Below are 18,969 nucleotides of genomic sequence, written 5' to 3' on the forward strand. Positions count from 1 at the left end.
GTATATGAACAATGACAATAATGGCAGTCTACAAAGAAACTGCTTTTAACAGTACAAAAAAGAAACTGACTTTGACATGGCAATCTAATGTGTTAATTTTTGAACAGTTAAGAGTGTCTAATTTGCAGCTTAATTGTTAATACCATTGACTTCAATGTCTCAGGATTCAGCCATCTCAGTTATTCATCTGGTTCTAGCAGTTTCAGCATTAGCTCACTGATCTGTTTCTTCACTGCAGTGGACAGTTTGTTTCTAAAATGTTTGGGTGTGAGTTTTGCCTAGATTCTTAGCCTTCCCCCACCAAGCAACCAATCATTTGAGTTGTAGAAGTAAGCATTGGTTGCTAGGTGTGGCTTCCTGGTAGCTTTATAAAAGCCACAAGTCGGCAGTCTGATTCTTCCAGTCTGTAGTTTTCCAGAGCAAAAAAGAGTCTTTCTGAGTTTGGAAATCAAAAGGTATGGCTTCTTCATTCCTTGCTCTTTATTGCTTGTTAGTTGTAGAAAAGTGTAACTTATGGGATGACATCCTGTGCAAATTTACTTTCAGGTATTACATACTTATTTTCAACCAAATGTGCTTAGGAACAAGGCTGTAGTCTGTTTAAAAAGGTTGTTTGCTTGCTGTATTTTTTTCGGGGGGGGGGATTGTGAAAAAGCAGCAATACTTCTGAAGCTGCCAATGCAGGTTTATTTTTTTAGTTTGTCTACAACTAGCTCTTTTTGGACTGGCTTTTGTGTGGATGTGTGTGACCATGGAAAACTGAATTATTTTTAACCACAAAAGAGTGAGTTAAGAGGGGGGAAATGTGACTTCCTTGTATGGAAACTTTTTTTTGAAAAACATGCACCCTGTGGTTATGACGTTGCTTAACTGTTTTAATAACAGCCGAGTTGTCACTTCTTGCAAACATTACCTAGGTATGAAATTAAAATGTGAGCTCTCCTTCAAGAAAGAAGGCAGGGGAGCCAGTAATTAGTCTCCTTCCTTTTTTAAAATTGCAGACGGCTCCTCCTGAGGGTGTATGTATGAGTAAGAGCTGCAGAATCTCACCCCTAGTCTATTCATACTTTCCACAACTGCTTTCAAAAGAGGGTGGGGCTGTTTCTTTCTGCTTGGTAGTTCTTTTGAGTCAAGGGACAAGTTTTTCAAGATTTTGATCCATTCTGGACATGAGGGGAGATTGCCTATGGGTCATGAAATGCCAAAAATAGCTGTGTCCTTGTGAGGGTACTTTGATATACTTGATCTGGTGGATGCCTACTTTTGAGAAAGTGGCATTAAACATCATATGATTTATTTCTTAGTAAACATGTTGGAATGTTGCAAAAGAAGCTCTTTGAAATATACTTAGGCCTTTGCATCAGGTTACATTTTTGTAGACACAGGATTATTCCTCTTGTTATGCAAGTATTGCATGTGAACTCTGGTTTTTTGCAATGATCCCCAAAACATGGCTTTGGAACTCTTGGTTTTATACATCTAACTAGCAGGATTTGTGAGTTAGCCAACCCTGTATTGAGGGCAGCTGTCTTGTATAAACTGCAAAGCATCTAGAGCAACTTCTAGCCTGGCTGGTGGCACAGGGGGCATCCAGACATGCACAGCATTGCATTAGTTTTCCTGATTGCTAGCACTTCGGTTCTGTTTTCTAACATTCCTTTCACATGGCCGTTCTATGGAGCCATGGCTTTTTGACTGATATACCAGCATGTTGAGCTAAATTTCACCAGTGATTCCCGTCTGATTCACTCATGAAAATAGCAGGAAAGACCTATATACTGGTGGTACATTGTCTAGCCCCATTTTATTCTCACAATTTTCTGGGTTAATGGGCTTGCAAATGGATTAACATGGAAATGAGTGCTGAGCTTCCACTGTATTCCACTAGATTTCCAGAAGTGGCCTTTACTGTATGTGTTCTGCAGGAGTGGCAACTTGAATAATATATTGGGGGTGCCTAGCAAGATGTGACACATGCACACCATTTGAATGGCAATGCTCATTAACTTTTTAATATATTTTTATTTTCAGTTTTCAAAAGTTTACAGGTACACACCTTGCAAACACATACATCCAGTACAATTATATATTTGACTTCCCTCTCCCACTTTTGTGGTTTCTTTTCTAATTTAAAATTTTAACACTGCATTTTCCACTTTACTCCATTTTTAAGTTATTCTTCCTTTTCTCTTAATGATAATTTTAACTACTTGATTTAAGTTAACCCTACTAATGAACTTACTTGCGTGCCAGAATTTTTCAGATTTCCCCCACTTTTTAATATTTTGTTTTCCTCTTGGTTTCTTATTACACCCACCCATTTTGCCATTTTGGCATAGTCCATCAATTTAGTTACCCACTCTTCTTTGTTTGGTACAGGGCAATGGACATTAACTTTGTGGGGGTGGCCCCCCTCAAATATTATGGGGGGGCAAAAGGACCTTGGCCCCAAGGAGTTGACTCCTGTGGTCTTCTGGAACATAACATGGAGATTAACACTTAGGGGACTGGGGAAATGGAATAAACTGTCGTGTGAAAACCACCACAGAGATGAGATATAAAAGGTTATTGGGTGGTACCTTCCTGGCCAGTCCCTGGATACATCCTACTTACTTCCTGCAAACTTTGCATCACTGGAAAGCCCTCCAAGTAGGCCACTGGTGACAAACTTTCTAGCTGTCCTATTTTTGGAATTCAATGGGAAATTAGTCTTTCACAAAGTACCAAAATAAATAACACTAAAAGAAGGACTTTGCTGAAATAATATCTGAATGGAATTGTGATTGAACCAAGAAGATCAAAAGCATTGAATCTTGATTTCTTAACCTCTCAAATCTTATCTCAGCCCAACTTGGTGGTTCTGAGCCTGAGTTCCTCCTCTGTTGCATGAAGCTGAGGATTGTTTTACCAGCCTATTACTGCCTCCCCAAACTCTAGTGATATGGTGTGTGTGTGTGTGTAAGAAATAAGAATATACTATGGGTTGTATCTGATTAAATCATGCCAGGACTATACCTAATTAAACCAATGGACTAACGGTGGTTATAACTAACTTTTGCCCATTGATTTCAATGGGCCTTCTCTGAATATGCCTTGTTTGTGTCCCTAATGAAGATCCAGCTTGGGGATGGCCTTCTGGTGGCCCATGGGTCTCTTTTAGTGAACCCCTGGTTTCCTTCTGCCTCTCTCACTTCATCTTAGAAGTGGTGTGTGACTCATATGCTATGTTTGGGCTGAGCACTTCCTCTATGGAAATAGCACTGCCAAGAAGGGATGGGGGAGAAATTCAATTCAGTTTGTATTTAAAGGCAATCATACAAAATTCAGTGAACTAAAACACAGCCATCCTTCCAAATCAGCATTACTCTGAATTTTGCAATGTAGTTCTTAGCTGTGTGATGTGTACAAAATTGCATGTACTGGAGTAAACTGTGCATATAAATGTATATATTAGTAAAAATAAAATACAAAACATGCATCATACTACAAAAAATTGCTTTGCAAAAATGTGTATATTGGGCAAAAAAAATCATGCTAAAAAATGTAACATTAGGAGAAATTCTCACCCAAATGCTGATGAATTTTCTAAACTGATGAATTTTCTAAACTGAGAACTGAATTTAAGATTGGAAAAATGAGAAATTGAGAGAAACAGAATTTGACCCCTCCACATATCCCTTTGTGCCAATGCTAAAATCAGCATGTGAGACGCATATGTGATCTTTTTGACCTAGTCACCCTCCTCCCAGTATAGAATGAGAATGTCATAGTCTCATTTGCTTCAGAGGGCTGTTGGGAAACATTAATCTCTTTTCATGGCTTTCAGAAAGCCCTGACAATATAGATGATTATTAACCTTAGAAAACATGAAAAGAGACTGCTGTAACATTTCATTATAATCCTTGCTTTCTCCCTGCAGAACCTTGAAACAACATGGCTTTTGTGCAAGAGTTTCTGAAACAGGCCTGGTTTATTGAAAATGATGAACCACAATATGTGGTAAGATTTTTTTTATGTGCATAAAAAAAGAAAAGTAGAAGACAGAGTTAATCACATGGGGTCTGCAACAAAATGTTCCAATGTGGAATATGCTGCTGCTCAGGATTCCTGCCAGCCAGCCATCTGTACCATTTTCCAGAATGCATTATCCCCACTCCCACTGCCAGCATCAGGCAGCCACTGGTCTATAGCCACTAAACAATGCTCAGTCTTCATTGGGGTGTTTTTCCTTAAATATATTTTATACTTTTACAAATCTTGGGGTTTCCCTAAGTATGCAAATACATCCCTCTTTGTGTGGATGATACCTTTTGGCCTGTGGGAGGATTTTCCTTCATAGTCAGAGAATGACTTCGTATTAGGGTGTCAACACAAATAGATTTCAGAACATGGGTGTGACCTGTCAAAGTGTCTTCCTATAAGAGCCCCAGTGTTATTAACAAGCACTATTGCTGCTTAAGCAAGAGCCCCTTTCATGCGCTGTCCATCACTTGTTGGCCACACCCCCTTTGTCATGTCCCTATTTGCCTGTCTTTGCCACCTTCTATGCATGGGAAGAGAGAAGACATCTGAAGGGAAAAGGTGGTTCTGTGCATGTAGGTTCTTTGTAGATGATCACGCTTCTACATTATACAGGGAGCCTTCCGTTGTAGAGCAGGGTCTAAGCTTCAGGTCACTTTCCCCAGGCCATTTTTGAGCTTCTTTTTAATGGAAAATCAGCAACATGGGCTGCCATACACCTGGATTTTCCTGGACATTTCACCGATTTCCGCCCAGACACTGCTAGAGACAGCAGTATTCAGTATATGTCCAGACATATGGCAACTCTAGTTAATATGGAATTAATGCCATCCTTGGTACTCATAATTTCCCCTTAGATCCAAGCCTTAATTGTCATTGAAAATGTAAGGGCAAAATGTCAATGGAATAACTGTAGCATGCTATATATATATTATTTTGCATCTTTTGATAATTTATACTTCAATTACCTGGTTCTAAATGCAATTCATCCTGAACCTCAGAGGATAGAAAATTAAAGCAAATGTAAGTTTCTCATTCAGTCCTTCTGTTTTATTTAGAAAAATACTAAAAGTGGCTCTGCAGTTCATGCTTATCCTAGCTTTGATCCATCTGTTGATGCTGCTGCCCTGGATAAGGCCATAACAGCTAAAGGTAAGATGGGCTTGTTCATCATGCACGTGGAAGCAGTTTGAAACTGTCCTCCATCGACATGTCCCTAATATAGTGAGGACTGCTATTTTGAAGACCAGATTAGATCACCAGTCCTTTTTCCAAGGTTGTCAATGGAAACTGATTTTTCATCCAATTTGTTACCCCAGTCTTCTAAATTGTTCTGGTATGTCCATCATGGTTCATGGGATTCAAAGATCCTCCTTTATCTGCCTGGTATGTGTGAGGTTTTCCTACAAACTTTAGCCTCAGGCTGGGTAGTCTCCAGTTCCAAAGTTTGGTCAAAATTAGAAATCTTAGTTGGGTGGAAAATTAGGGCTGAGTTGACTTCTTTCTTACAGTTAAAACCCCCCAAATTTTCCTAATCCCAATCTGAGTTGTTGGAGAATTTCAGTCTTCACCTGGAGAATATTCAGCAAAATGGCCTACCCAATTTTGGCAAAAGTGTGCATTAAGTTTAAATATTGTTTCATCTTACACCAAAATTGCTGAATAAATCAATGGGTTTGACTTCCTATTCTTCCCAGTCTTCTCCTTTCTCTGCTGATTGTTATTAGGATGAAGAAAGTAACAGCTGATCAAGCCAACATTTCTCAGGAGAGGTTTCTGTGAAAAAACTTTTAAAAAATCATTTTTATTTGGTTTTACAAATACAAAGTTATAAAAATCCAAATATATATCCATTCTGCCTCCTCCCTATTCCAATAATTTTCAGTGGAACCCCCTTCCACACATGGCTTCCCTACACTCAAATATCACTTTTTACTAACCTTAATGAAGAATTCTCCCCTTTAAATAGTCTGTAAACATTCTTTTAAAAATCTGTCATTATTTTCTCCTGGCTGCTGTTTCTTCCTCTTTTGCTTGACGCCACCCGATGAAGTGTTGTGAAGGGGCTGATTTCACAGCTCTGCATAGGACATCAGATATAGCAGCATGATTATAAAATGGAGGGGAAGTAAGGACAAAACATAAGTGAATGGCTTAAGAATGAGTAGTGAAAACCCATCTTTTCACTCGCTGAAAATGTTCATGAAAAAAGTGACATGGGCCAGTTATGGCTGAAACTTTATTTGTCTCTCAGTATTATAATTATTATAATTATAATTATAATTATAATTATAATTAATTATAATTTTTAATAAAGCTGTTTGACAGTGGAATTTGCTGCCAAGGAGTGTGGTGGAGTCTCCTTCTTTGGAGGTCTTTAAGCAGAGGCTTGACAACCATATGTCAGGAGTGTTCTGATGGTGTTTCCTGCTTGGCAGGGGGTTGGACTCGATGGCCCTTGTGGTCTCTTCCAACTCTATGATTCTATTCTATTCTATTCTATTCTATTCTATTCTATTCTATTCTATTCTATTCTATTCTATTCTATTCTATTCTATTCTAAAATTAGGAAAAATGATCTGCACACAGTGATATGGCTTACAAATACCTCTTCTTTGCATTTCAGGAGTTGATGAAGCAACCATCATTGATATTTTGACCAAGCGAAACAATGCCCAACGCCAGCAGATCAAAGCTGCCTACCAGCAGTTAAAGGGAAAGGTACAGCTGCTAATAAAGGATCACCCTGAAGAACTATCTTGTATATACATGTTTGCATTTTGAAGATCATGATGCATTGTTTTAGAAAAAGGAATCAACATTTTAAAATCCTCATGGTTTTTGGTTGTTAGAATATAGGTTTGAAGAAGTGGATGTCAATGTGTCCCAGATTTGGCATGGGGCAGGGATATCCCCCCCCCCCTGCACCATGGTTCTGACTTGAACGGAGGGCCTTTCCTTGGCTTCTTTAAATTGTTTTTTAAATAAAAGAATCTGAAAGGGATAATGCCATGCCACTTTCTAACCATAAATGAATGATAAATGAATCAGGAACAACAGAAGGCAGATTCCATCAGCACCCATGAGAATGGGGTATAGAGAGGAAGCTATGGCCAATTTCAAGTGGAAAAAAAGGCTTTTCCTGAATGTGTGAGGTTTCTGTACATGGCAATGAGGCTGTTTAAGATGGCATTACAAGTTTAATAGACACAAGTATATGGAGTGTTTGACGCTTGAACAATATTCTTCTTGGCAGAGAGGGAATTGTTGTCAAAGGGGGGGAGGGGAGTAGATTAGATATTTATTTTATAATCCAAATAACTCTTTAAATGGGTAGTTTACACTGATGTTGCTTTCGGTTACAGCCCCTGGAAGATGCTTTGAAAAAAGCACTTAAAAGCCAACTAGAAGATGTTGTCCTGGGTTTGCTGAAGACTCCAGCCCAGTTTGATGCTGATGAGCTCAGGTACGCCATGAAGGTAGGTCTCTCTGCTGACTGGGATAAGCTGGGTCTTGTACCCAAGCAAGAGCTGGTCTTCAGCATTATTGAGTCAAAAACAAATCTAATAAATGTGTATAACCTCAAGTGTGAGAGTGGAGCAGGCCAAGAAGCTCATTGGCTCCACTCATGTACAGGTCAGTTACAGGCAGAAATATTGTTGTGTAAACTGCACAGGTAGATTGTGGATGACCATTTCTTCTTTCTGGTCTCTGTGGTTGTTGCCCAACCCATCACCATGAGATTCCAGGGTGATTTACAATAGTTTATAAATACAATAGTAAAATCAGTTAGAACAAATTACAGTCAAGAGAACAGGATGGGTCCTAAATATATACCTTTTACCTTTACCTTACATACAGTGATTTTTCTGGGGGATGCAGGAGCAGTGGCAAAGCTGAATGCTCCACTACTGGGGGTGGAGAGCAGGAGGGGGCGTTGTGCGCATCCCACGGGCATGACACACTGCCCATCCCGGGGTGTGGTACACCGCCCGCGCGGGCATGAAGCGCGTTCTGTGGGCATGATGCACTGCCTGTGAGGGTGTGATGCCTGGGGTGTGGGAGGGTGCACAGTGTGTGTTTGGGGGCCCGTCACGATGACACCCTAGTGGAATAGTGGTGCCGGGGGCAGTCCGCTCCCTAGGCATTCCTGTTCCTCCGCCAGTGCGCATACCCCTAAACGCTTTGTGAATCTAAGTTTGACTTCATTGAGGATCAGTATTTCAATATGAGTAGGAAAATGAGAGTACCCTTAAACATATTTTTTCAAGAAAAAAAAGCACTGCTTACATATATATATAAATATATATATAATAGTTATAGCTTGGTTGCTGAACACATTGGAACTTGTATGTTTCAGCTCCCAAACATCAAAAACCAGAAGTGAGTGTTCTGGTTTTTGAACGATTTTTGGAAGCTGAACATCCGGTGTGGCTTCCAGTTGGCTGCAGGACACTCCTGCAGCCAATCGGGAGCCGTGCCTTGGTTTTTGAATAGTTCCGGGAGTCAAATGGACTCCCAGAATGCATTCTGTTTGAGAAAGGTAAAACTGTATACATGTACATATACATGTCCATGTGTATGTATCTCCAGTGCCAAAGTTCAGGGTATGGAAACTACAGAATGAAGGAGCCAGACTGATGTCTGGGGTGGTGGATTAAATAGCTTAGGGTCTACCACAGAGAATGTTCTATTTTGGGCCAGCCCCACAAACTTCGGAGAGGCCCCCTCTCTGCCGATCCTACTGCCTGAGAGGGATTATAGGAAAGGCAGCAGTCTTTCAGATATTATATATTAGATCCCATGGACTTTGGGTCACCAGATGACATTGAACTCAAATTTCCATCATCCCTGACCATTGGCTAAGCTGGCTGGGGATCACGAGAAATGTAGCCCAACAACATATTGGCCCCCAAGGTTGAAGATAAACTCTTATTTTGTGAATGCATGACATGGCTGTGATTTTGACTGGATATACCACCTGTTCTGGGTCCTTTATGCACTTTTTAGATTAAAGTCATTTTAGAGGAATACATATTATTGATTTACTGCCATACAGGGTCTTGGAACTGATGAAGACATTTTAATCGAGATTATGGCATCAAGGAACAACAGAGAAATCAAGGAAGACAGCAGAGCATATAATGAAGGTAACTTAGTGTTTGGGTTTGTCTGTTTAAACTCAATATAAAATGCTATGCAAGGGGGAGAATAAAATGCTCGGAGCTGCTTTCTTTGTTAATGTATCTTAAGATAGAAAAATCAACTTCTTGCATTTTGTTCAGGGTATAGAGCTAAGAGCAATGCACGTATCTGGCCTTGTGCCATTCTTGGAACACAGACGGCAATCTAACAATCCAGTGTTCCATCCACTGTGATTATGGCTTGTAGGGAACTAGACCAGTGTTTTTCAACCACTGTTCCGCGGCACACTAGTGTGCCGCGAGATGTTGCCTGGAGGGAGGCGGGCGAGTCGGGCGGCGAGAGGCGGGGCGGCGGTGGCGAGGAGAGGCCGCCCAGCCGGGGCTCTCGCCGTCTGCCTGCCTGGCTGCCTGCGAGCTCGGCGGGCAGCGCCTCCGTCCGCAGCGCCCGCCTCGCGGCTTTCATTCATTGCCAAAGCTCACCCAGCCAAGCCGCGCTCTCCTTCCTGCCTCGCTTTGCTGCCTCCTCCCCCCCACCCCCAAAGCTTGGAGGTTCCCCGGCAAGGGGGAGGGAAAAAAATTGAAACTTACACTTTCGTGCGTCCCTCCCGGCGTGACGCTGCGCGCTGATGTCACGGGGCTGTAATGGTGGTGTGCCTCGAGATTTTTTTCATCAAACAAGTGTGCCTTTGCCCAAAAAAGGTTGGGAAACACTGAACTAGACTATATTCTGAACTCTCTCTCCCCACTCAACCCTTCAGTTTTAAACTGTGAGGCAAAGCCGTTGAACAGCTACTAAGCTGCAAATGTGTGTCTACATGGATAACGTTCCACTAACTCTATAAAAATATGTGTGAAAATTATGCCACATCAACAAGAAAATAATGTCTGGGTATGCATCTGCTTCTGTAATTGATGATATTACCTTTCAATTGCCTTGTTAGAAGGATCATGTAGGCAAATCACACCTATTCTCCCCCCCCGTCCCTCTCTTCTTCTTGCCCCCCCCCCCAGTCTGTCAAATGAAGGAAGCACTGGGACTCTTCACATGCCATTGGCGGGTCCTCTTTGCAAAAAGACAGAAATAAAAACACATTGAGGCTGCGATTCCATGCAGCAGCAGCAGCAGCTCATGTGGTGGAGGGGGCTGTGGGGCTGCCCTCCTGACTTACTGGCTACGCAGGTGTTGTGCTCGTGGGAGTTTTGAATTGGCTCCTTCAAAAATGACCTCACTGCCATGCCACCCCAGCCTTTTCTGGTAAGTTTGGGGGCTCCTAGGCTCTGCTCCACCACTGGACAAAGTGAGACATGTGTCTAAGCATGCATAGGATTGTGCTATAGGATTTCCAATGGAAATCTGTCATTGGGTGTAAAACGTCAGTCAGTTAACTATGGAATGAGAGAGTTTTCTCACCACAATGAATATTTTGTTGTTAAAAATGGATTTCAAAGGTTTATTTTAATTGCTTTGTACTTTTTGCAGCTTATAAGAGGGATCTTACCAAAGACATTGTCTCAGATACATCTGGAGCCTTCCAGAAGGCTTTGGTTGCTCTAGCAAAGGTATGCACAATTTGAATTTTTGAGAACTAGAAGTTAATGTTTGTTTGCTGGTAGTAAGCCAGGATTATATTTTTTTTTTAAAAAAAGATATTTATTGCAAATTTAAACAAGAGATAAACCACCAAACATATATAATACCATCACCACACAACAAACAAAGAAAGCAAAGAAAAATTAGAAAATAGACATAGAATGAAAAAAAGAATACAACAAAAACAATTATCCATAAATCATATTTTCATAATCTTTGGACTTCCTCACATCACCCTTTCCTGCGTTCTCAATCATATAATTATAAGCAGCAATTTATTACCTTATTTCAATTCTTATTTTGTAGTTCTCAAATATTATGTCCCAAACTTTATATATTTTTATCATGTACTAAACTGCTTAGTTTAAACATAATATTACTTCAAATTTCATCATTTTCTTAAACATCACTTATTCTCATATATCTTACAGCTAAATTGCTGATGGCATGTTATTTTCTATCGTGCATTCTCTTAACATTCATACAGCTTATAATGTTTTTGTAAATAGTCTTTAAACTTTTTCCAGTCCTCTTCCACCGTCTCTTCTCCCAGGTCTCGAATTCTGCCAGTCATTTCAGCCAGCTCCATGTAGTCTATCAGTTGCGTCTGCCATTCTTCCAGCGCGGGCAAATCTTGGGTCTTCCAGTGTTTTGCGATAAGTATTCTTGCTGCTGTTGTTGCATACATAAAGAAAGTTCTATCCTTCTTTAACACCCCTTGGCCGACAATGCCCAAAAGGAAGGCCTCTGGTTTCTTAAGGAAGGTATACTTAAATACCTTTTTTAACTCATTATAGATCATTTCCCAGAAAGCCTTAACCCTTGGGCATGTCCACCAAAGGTGAAAGAATGTTCCTTCAGTTCCTTTACATTTCCAACATTTATTGTCGGGCAAATGATATATTTTTGCAAGCTTGACTGGGGTCATGTACCACCTGTATATCATTTTCATAATGTTTTCTTTCAAGGCATTGCATGCCGTGAACCTCACTCCGGTGGTCCATAACTTTTCCCAGTCAGCAAACATAATATTGTGCCCAATGTCCTGTGCCCATTTTATCATAGCTGATTTAACCGTTTCATCCTGAGTATTCCATTTCAACAGCAAGTTATACATTTTTGAAAGTACCTTGGTCTTAGATTCTAACAGTTCTGTTTCTAATTTCGATTTTTCCACCTGGAAACCTGTTTTTTTATCCAAATTAAAGACCTCCCTGATCTGAGCATAATGTAACCAATCTCGCACTTTGTCTTTTAGTTTCTCAAAACTCTGCAATCTCCAAGTATCTCCTTCTTTTTCTAGTATTTCCCAATATTTCGGCCATTTGGCCTCCATATTGAGTCTTTTCTGAGCCTTGGCTTCCATTGGTGACAACCACCTTGGGGTCTTGTTTTCTAATAAGTCTTTATATTTTATCCAGACATTAAACACTGCCTTCCTGACAATATGGTTCTTAAAAGCCTTATGGATTTTTACCTTGTCTTACCACAAATATGCATGCCATCCAAAAGCATTGTTAAACCCTTCCAGATCCAGGACATCAGTGTTCTCAAGAAGAAGCCAATCTTTCAGCCAGCAGAAAGCTGCAGATTCATAGTACAGCCTCAAATCTGGCAGGGCAAACCCCCCTCTCTCCTTAGCATCAGTTAATATTTTAAATTTTATTCGGGGCTTTTTGCCCTGCCAGACAAATTTAGAGATGTCTCTCTGCCACTTTCTAAAACATTCCACCCTGTCCACAATCTTTAGGGTCTGAAACAAAAACAGCATTTTTGGCAATACATTCATCTTTATCGCAGCAATTCGGCCCAACAAGGAGAGTTTCAATCTTGACCAGCTTTCTAAATCCTTTTTGATTTCTGACTAACACTTTTCATAATTATCCTTAAATAGATTCAAATTTTTAGCAGTCATGTTGACCCCTAGGTATTTCACCTTTTTAACCACGCTTAAGTCTGTCTCTTTCTGAAACCTTTCTGATTCCGAAGATGTCAATTTTTTTTCAAAAACCTTGGTTTTTTGTTTGTTTAATTTAAATCCCGCCACCCGACCAAACTCATGAATCAGTTCTAGAACCCTTTTCGTACTAGATTCTGGCTCCTGTAATGTCAAAACCAAGTCATCTGCAAAAGCTTTAAGTTTGTACTGTTTGGCTCCGACCTGAATCCCTTCAACCAACCGGTCCCCTCTAATCATATTCAAGAGCACCTCCAGGACTGAAATAAATATCAAAGGGGAGATAGGGCAACCTTGTCGTGTTCCTTTCTCAATCTTAAACTCGTCTGTCACCACATTGTTAACTATCAATTTAGCTTTTTGTTCTGAATAGATTGCCTCTATACCATTCTCAAACCCCCGTCCCACTCCCATCCCTTCCAAGTTTTTCTTCATGAACTTCCATGAAATATTGTCAAAGGCCTTCTCCGCATCTATAAAAATCAACACTGCTTTTGTATTAATGTTTGTTTGCAAAAGTTCCAAAATATCAATAATGTTCCTAGTGTTGTCAAACAAATGTCTACCAGGGAGAAAACCTGCCTGATCTTTATGAATTACTTCATTTAACACTTTTTTGAGTCTACTTGCCAAATATCTGCAAAAATTTTGTAATCCACATTCAGGAGAGAGATGGGACGGTAGTTCTTAAGTTGTGTCTTTTCAGTTTCCGATTTGGGTATCAATGTGATGAAAGCTTCTTTCCACGATTCCGGTGCCTTCTTCCCCTCCATAATCTCATTGCAAACCTCCATTAATGGTTGTGTCAAATAGTCTTTCAGTATCTTATAGTACTTGGAGGTAAGCCCGTCTGGCCCTGGAGACTTGCCCAATTGCATATTCTGGATGGCACCTTCAATTTCTTGTTGTGTTATTTTGTAGTTCAAAATTGTCCTATTTTCTTGAGACAGTTTTGGTAATCCATTTCTTCTTAAAAATTGATCTATTTCAGTCTCTTTTTGCGGCCATTTCGTGTAAAGTTGTTTAAAATATCTCTGGAAGCACTTTCTAATTTCCTAGTAAGCCAGGATTATAGTCTGCAAAGTGGTAACAGGTGAACTCGATCTTTTGCAGGGTGACCGTGATGAAAACCCTCACGTGAATGAAGAGCTGGCCGATAATGATGCCCGGGTAAGAGCAGGCTTGTGTCTATTCTGAATGCCCTCCTCTCCATGCCCACAGAAGAACAAGCTTTTCCATCTTGCCAAGGACTAATAAGAGCTGCCACTCCCCTCAAAGCCCCAAATAATTTATTAATTTTTCATTAATAAAATCTCAGGACTCACAAAGAGATGGTTCTAACGTAGGGTTGACATATTTCAAAAGGTGAAAATCTGGACACAAAAGTTGTTGAATTTTTTAGTTTTTCAAGATCTCAAAAATAAAAAATAAAAATGCTTTTGAGCTATTCTTAAGGGAGTTCACCAAAATCTACACTTCCAACATGGGTTGCACTATGTCTGGATTTTCGTGGACATTAAAGCAATTTCCACCCGGACACTGTTTCTGACAGCCGAATCCTGGCAATGTCCAGGAAATTCTGGATGTATGGCAACCCTAGAATGTAACAGAAAGAACTAGGTTCCACATGACACCCCCCCCATTAAACAGCCCTCCACCAAGTCTTGGAGGAAAGGCAGGGCTGGGCCTGACTGAGGCACGGGCCGGCGGTGACCTGATGTGAGGCAGGCCTGGGTCTCTTCCCTTCTGTGTAGCCTTTGTGCCCCAGGAGTTCATTCATGGGAGGGGGGGAGTAGATTGTTCTAGGCCACATGCCATAAGTTTCTACCTGGGCACAGCATGGCTTAGCATTAGGTGCAAACAAGGGTAAGGGTGTGTGTGTGTGTGTGTGTGTGTGTGTGTGTGTGAGAGAGAGAGAGAGAGAGAGAGAGAGAGAGAGAGAGAGAGAGTTATGCGAGTGGGGAAATGGTCAGCGAGGAAATAAGCAACTTCTTCCATTCCACCAGCTCTCAGCCATAGTGTATATGTGATTCTGGGGTTCACTTAACTGCAGGAATCCTAAGGTACTGTCAATTTACAGAATGGACAGAAAATCATTTGACCTGCAGATTGAATTCTGCTGTGCAGTTGTTTGCTTTTGACTGAATCGGATTATACACAATATTTCGGACTCCCACACTACATAATCTAATTTATTCCCACAGGCCTTGTATGAGGCTGGAGAAAGAAGAAAGGGGACTGATATTGATGCTTTCATTAATATCCTCACTGTAAGAAGCATGCCACACCTCCGAAGAGGTAGGTAGAAAGCCATTTAATCCTGTATTCAGTCAAGAATTGCTTCAGCCACTTTGGTGTTCTGTGAGGACAAAGCATAACAGCAAAGTGCAAAATAGTGACTGCTTAAGGATAAACAGAGGAGCCCTCACAGCTTTGTTAATAAGTCTGCATTTCCACACTACAGTTGGCTGCTTCTAATGTAACAAAAGCTGTTTTGAAAGAGTAACATAGGACATTGTGCTATCAGCATTCACAGAACTTGCATGAAAATTGCATATCTCATGGCAAGCACAGCCTTACATTTCCCCTCACACCTTTTTTTTCAGTTTTCCAGAAATACACCAAGTACAGCAAGCATGACATGAACAAGGCTTTGGACCTGGAGCTGAAGGGAGACATTGAGAATTGCCTGACAGCAATTGGTATGTGACCCTGTTCCATACTCTGTTTCTTAGTTCTGTCCCCCTTATATAAAAAGTATTATTAGGCGAACAATAGTGTGATCCTGTCTACTCAGAAGTAAGTCCAACTGAGCTCAGCCTGACTGTATATAGTGATTTGTGAAATTCACATTACTTGCCTAAAAAAAATCATGGAGGATGCAGTGGGTGTAGGTGTGCAGAGAGTATTATTATTATTATTATTATTATTATTATTATTATTATTATTTATTTGCATTTACGTATCACCTTTCTGTCAAGGCACCCAAGGCTTGCAATTTGTGTTTAATTAACTCCCAATGGTGACTAAAACCCATTGAGTTTGAAGTCTTCAGAATCTGTATCTGTTCTTTCCCTCATATCTTGTTTCTGTTATTTTGCTGTCATAAATAATCACAGTTCTGTTTGATTTCCAGTGAAATGTGCCACAAGCAAGCCAGCTTTCTTTGCGGAAAAGCTCCACTTGGCAATGAAGGTAAAATATACTTTAGTGGCAGAACTCTTGTTCTAAAGGGGTAGGCTAAAATCAGAGTCCCTAGGCAAGGATGCCTAAGGTCTGGCCCTCTTTATGATGAAGGGGGTAATTTAATCAGTGGAGCATTCCCAATAGGACCGGTCTAATATATTACTTAGGCAAGTAATGTGTATGTATGTGTGTGTACACACACACACACACACACACACACACACGCAAAAGACATTTTTGATGTATCCCCGCACCCTGAGAATATTGATCAAAATAGCCCCCCTCCCAGCTTCTGACATGTGAATCAAGTTGACAATGTCTGGAACAGCTGTGACTCCAGTCCTAGTTGAGCTGAAATTTATCAAAGAGAACAAGAAATTATTGGTGATCCTGGGCCTGTTCTGGAATTCTACTACTTCCAGAGAACATTTGGTGAGTCCCTCCCACCCCAATTTTAGCACTAGCATGTGGGGATCTCTGAAATGAGGCTTTGGGGGATGCGGGTGGGGTGCCAGTAGTTTATTAAAAGGATATAGCCAAAGGACATTATTCACTGCAATTATTCACTGCAGAGAAGCAAATGTTCTTGCACCTTCACTTTAAAAACTGATGTTACAATGTGTTCATAACACCATTTTGAAAAATAAATATGCAGGAACATTTGTCTGCCTGCAGTGAATGCACATGAAATATCCTTTATCCTTTTAAGAGCTGCGGTGATAGAACCAGGAAAGTCTGGCGAGCAGTGCTAAGCCAACTACAATCAAAATGTCTATATTAAAGTTTTATTTATTTAATTACATTTATATTCCTCTTTTCACCCTGTCATGGAACACTGGGAGGCATACATGTGACTCCCAGGCAGTAACCCATCCAGGCACTGACCAGCCACTTGTTTAGCCTTTGGATGGTGCTGGCCTCATCTGCCAACAGATAGTGAATTTACTTCCATTTATTTTCAACAGGGTTCTGGAACACGCCACAGAACTCTGAACAGGATCATGGTGTCACGTTCTGAGATTGACATGAATGAGATCAAAGGATTCTACAAGTCAATGTATGGCAAATCCCTCTGCCAGGCCATCTTGGTATGTAACTTTTAAAAAGTGCAGTAAACTTAAATTGCACTAAACTTGATTGAGTGGCTAAAGAGTTAGGTATGGAGCTCTGACAGGTTGGCTTGCAAATGTAGATCCTGACTTGTTTATGTATATTTATTTATCTATTCCTGTTGACAAACTACTTTGGGGGCTTCCAAACAATTATGTAGCATCAAGGCTGCAATCTAGGCACATTTATCTAGAAGTCCCATTGAACTCAGTGGGACTTGCTTCTGAATAGACGCACACAGGGTTTTGCTGTAAGACTCCCTTCGATGTCACACAACTGCATCTTGTAGGTATGCACTGCATTCTGAGTAGCCCTGTTTAAGAAACCTAGCAGTCCTTCCTTCTTAGCTGTTACTGGCTGGGCTACAATAGGATTTTCACAGCTTGGGTACAGTCTCTCAACACACCTCCAGAATCTCCACCCCCCCCCCCCCAAACTTGGGAGAATACTCCATTGCTTTCAGTGGAGCAGCATTAGCAATGATGTATGTTCAGTGCCATGAACTCCAGGATGAGCCAGAACACTTTCCTCTTTGTGAAGCTGCCATCAGCCCCATGGAAACAAGCCCTCTCCAGCCCTTTGTCTGTTCACATTATTGAAGTCAGCCCTCCATCAGCATCCCTGCTGTCCTCCAGGAGTTGAAGAGGGGCCCCTTGTATTCAGGGCTCTTCCTCTACTCATGTAGCCTCCTCGTGATGTTCTGGATCTAAAACATCACATGAAGAGGTCAGAGGGGAAAGGTATTGGGTGAGCATAGCAGGAAAGCTCTTCTTCTTACTGTACTTCATTATATGATGTCTAGCAGTAGTAGACTGTTTTCTTGGTCACATAACATGATTCTTCTTTGTTCTTCCACATCTAGGATGAAACAAAAGGTGATTATGAAGCTATTCTGGTGGCTTTGTGTGGTGGTGACAACTGAGCTCCATATCTTTTGGATACTCTCCAGCCTCTGCCTTGAGGATATCATTCCTTTTAAACTCCAACTTTAAATATATGTGTATGTAATGAAGGCGCTTAGAGTAATAGCCAAGTTAGACTATTGTTCAGTCTTGATACCTTGAAAAACTGTAGCCTGGAAAAATACTCTTTGTTGCTCTTAATTTCTGAGGCATTATCATCTTTTTAAAATATTTATCCTAAGCCAAAGAACAGCTATGTTTGCTTTTACATACCTAGTCAATGTAAAAGGTAAAGAAAGCGCCTGAACAGGCCTAAGCAACATTCCAAATAAAATTAACCTGTGATATACATTGTCGGGCTTTGATCTGTTGTGTTTTCTTTATGCATCCTTCTAGCATTTAGTCCAAGGGAAGAGGGCTCCACATAAGGGCTGTTGGGTGGAGCTGTGACGCTGGCCCTGCCCCCGGAACATCCATCCGTTGGTGCAGGTGCTGGCAAGATGCTTAAACATGCGGAGTGGCTTATGCCTTGGGCTTTTACTAAGCAAAGACTCCCAAGGCAGGAATGGAGCCATCAGCGTTGCCTCATTGCAACAGTCACTGAGTGGAGCCCATTCATACAGTGAACACACAAGGGTGGGGGCCTTACAATTTAAAATATGAGTGCTAGGATGCAGCTTTTACAATTCTCATTTCACACATGCACACATACATCCACAAATGCATCCCTTATCCCAACTTAGCTGTTCCACTCGAGTTACATCCTCTTCTTCCAAGCCAAATTGCTATATTTCATCAACAAACACAGAAAGCAGTATTTTGGCTGTTAAGGGTAGCCCAGTGACCCATGCCAACTCGCCTAGGAAGCAACAATACAGATTTACTCTCCTCTTTCCTTACAGAGGAAATTAAAAACATATCTGGTTGCAGAAAATGATATTTTCACCTAGAAAAACATTCCAACAGCTAGACAATTCCTGAAGTCATGCATAAGCAACAAATGTTTTAACTTTGCTTAAACTCTGCCCTACCATCTTTATGGAGTAAATAATTTCTCCT

At 40.8% G+C, this 18,969-nt stretch overlaps 1 protein-coding gene across 1 annotated transcript; it reads left to right on the forward strand.

Moving 5' to 3' along the window:
* Nucleotides 1-299: 299 nt before the first annotated feature.
* Nucleotides 300-18,261, forward strand: ANXA1 (annexin A1). Its single transcript, XM_081213447.1, has 13 exons — nt 300-455; nt 3,920-3,999; nt 5,079-5,172; nt 6,647-6,741; nt 7,386-7,499; nt 9,080-9,170; nt 10,645-10,724; nt 13,826-13,882; nt 14,917-15,010; nt 15,319-15,414; nt 15,849-15,907; nt 16,864-16,986; nt 17,871-18,261. Exons 2-13 carry the CDS (start codon nt 3,934-3,936, stop codon nt 17,928-17,930), a joined length of 1,029 nt encoding a protein of 342 aa, XP_081069573.1. The 5' UTR covers nt 300-455; nt 3,920-3,933; the 3' UTR covers nt 17,931-18,261.
* Nucleotides 18,262-18,969: the final 708 nt, after the last annotated feature.

This window comes from Podarcis bocagei (assembly GCF_964188305.1).
Source record: "Podarcis bocagei genome assembly, chromosome: 11".
NCBI classification, from domain to species: Eukaryota; Metazoa; Chordata; class Lepidosauria; order Squamata; family Lacertidae; genus Podarcis; species Podarcis bocagei.

Excerpts from the sequence above, each read along its gene's own strand:
- ANXA1 (XM_081213447.1), top strand. The coding sequence starts at position 3,934 with ATGGCTTTTGTGCAAGAGTTTCTGAAACAGGCCTGGTTTATTGAAAAT. Across the intron at positions 9,171-10,644 it reads CAGCAGAGCATATAATGAAG|CTTATAAGAGGGATCTTACC; the intron begins GTAACTTAGTGT and ends TACTTTTTGCAG. Across the intron at positions 16,987-17,870 it reads CCCTCTGCCAGGCCATCTTG|GATGAAACAAAAGGTGATTA; the intron begins GTATGTAACTTT and ends TTCCACATCTAG.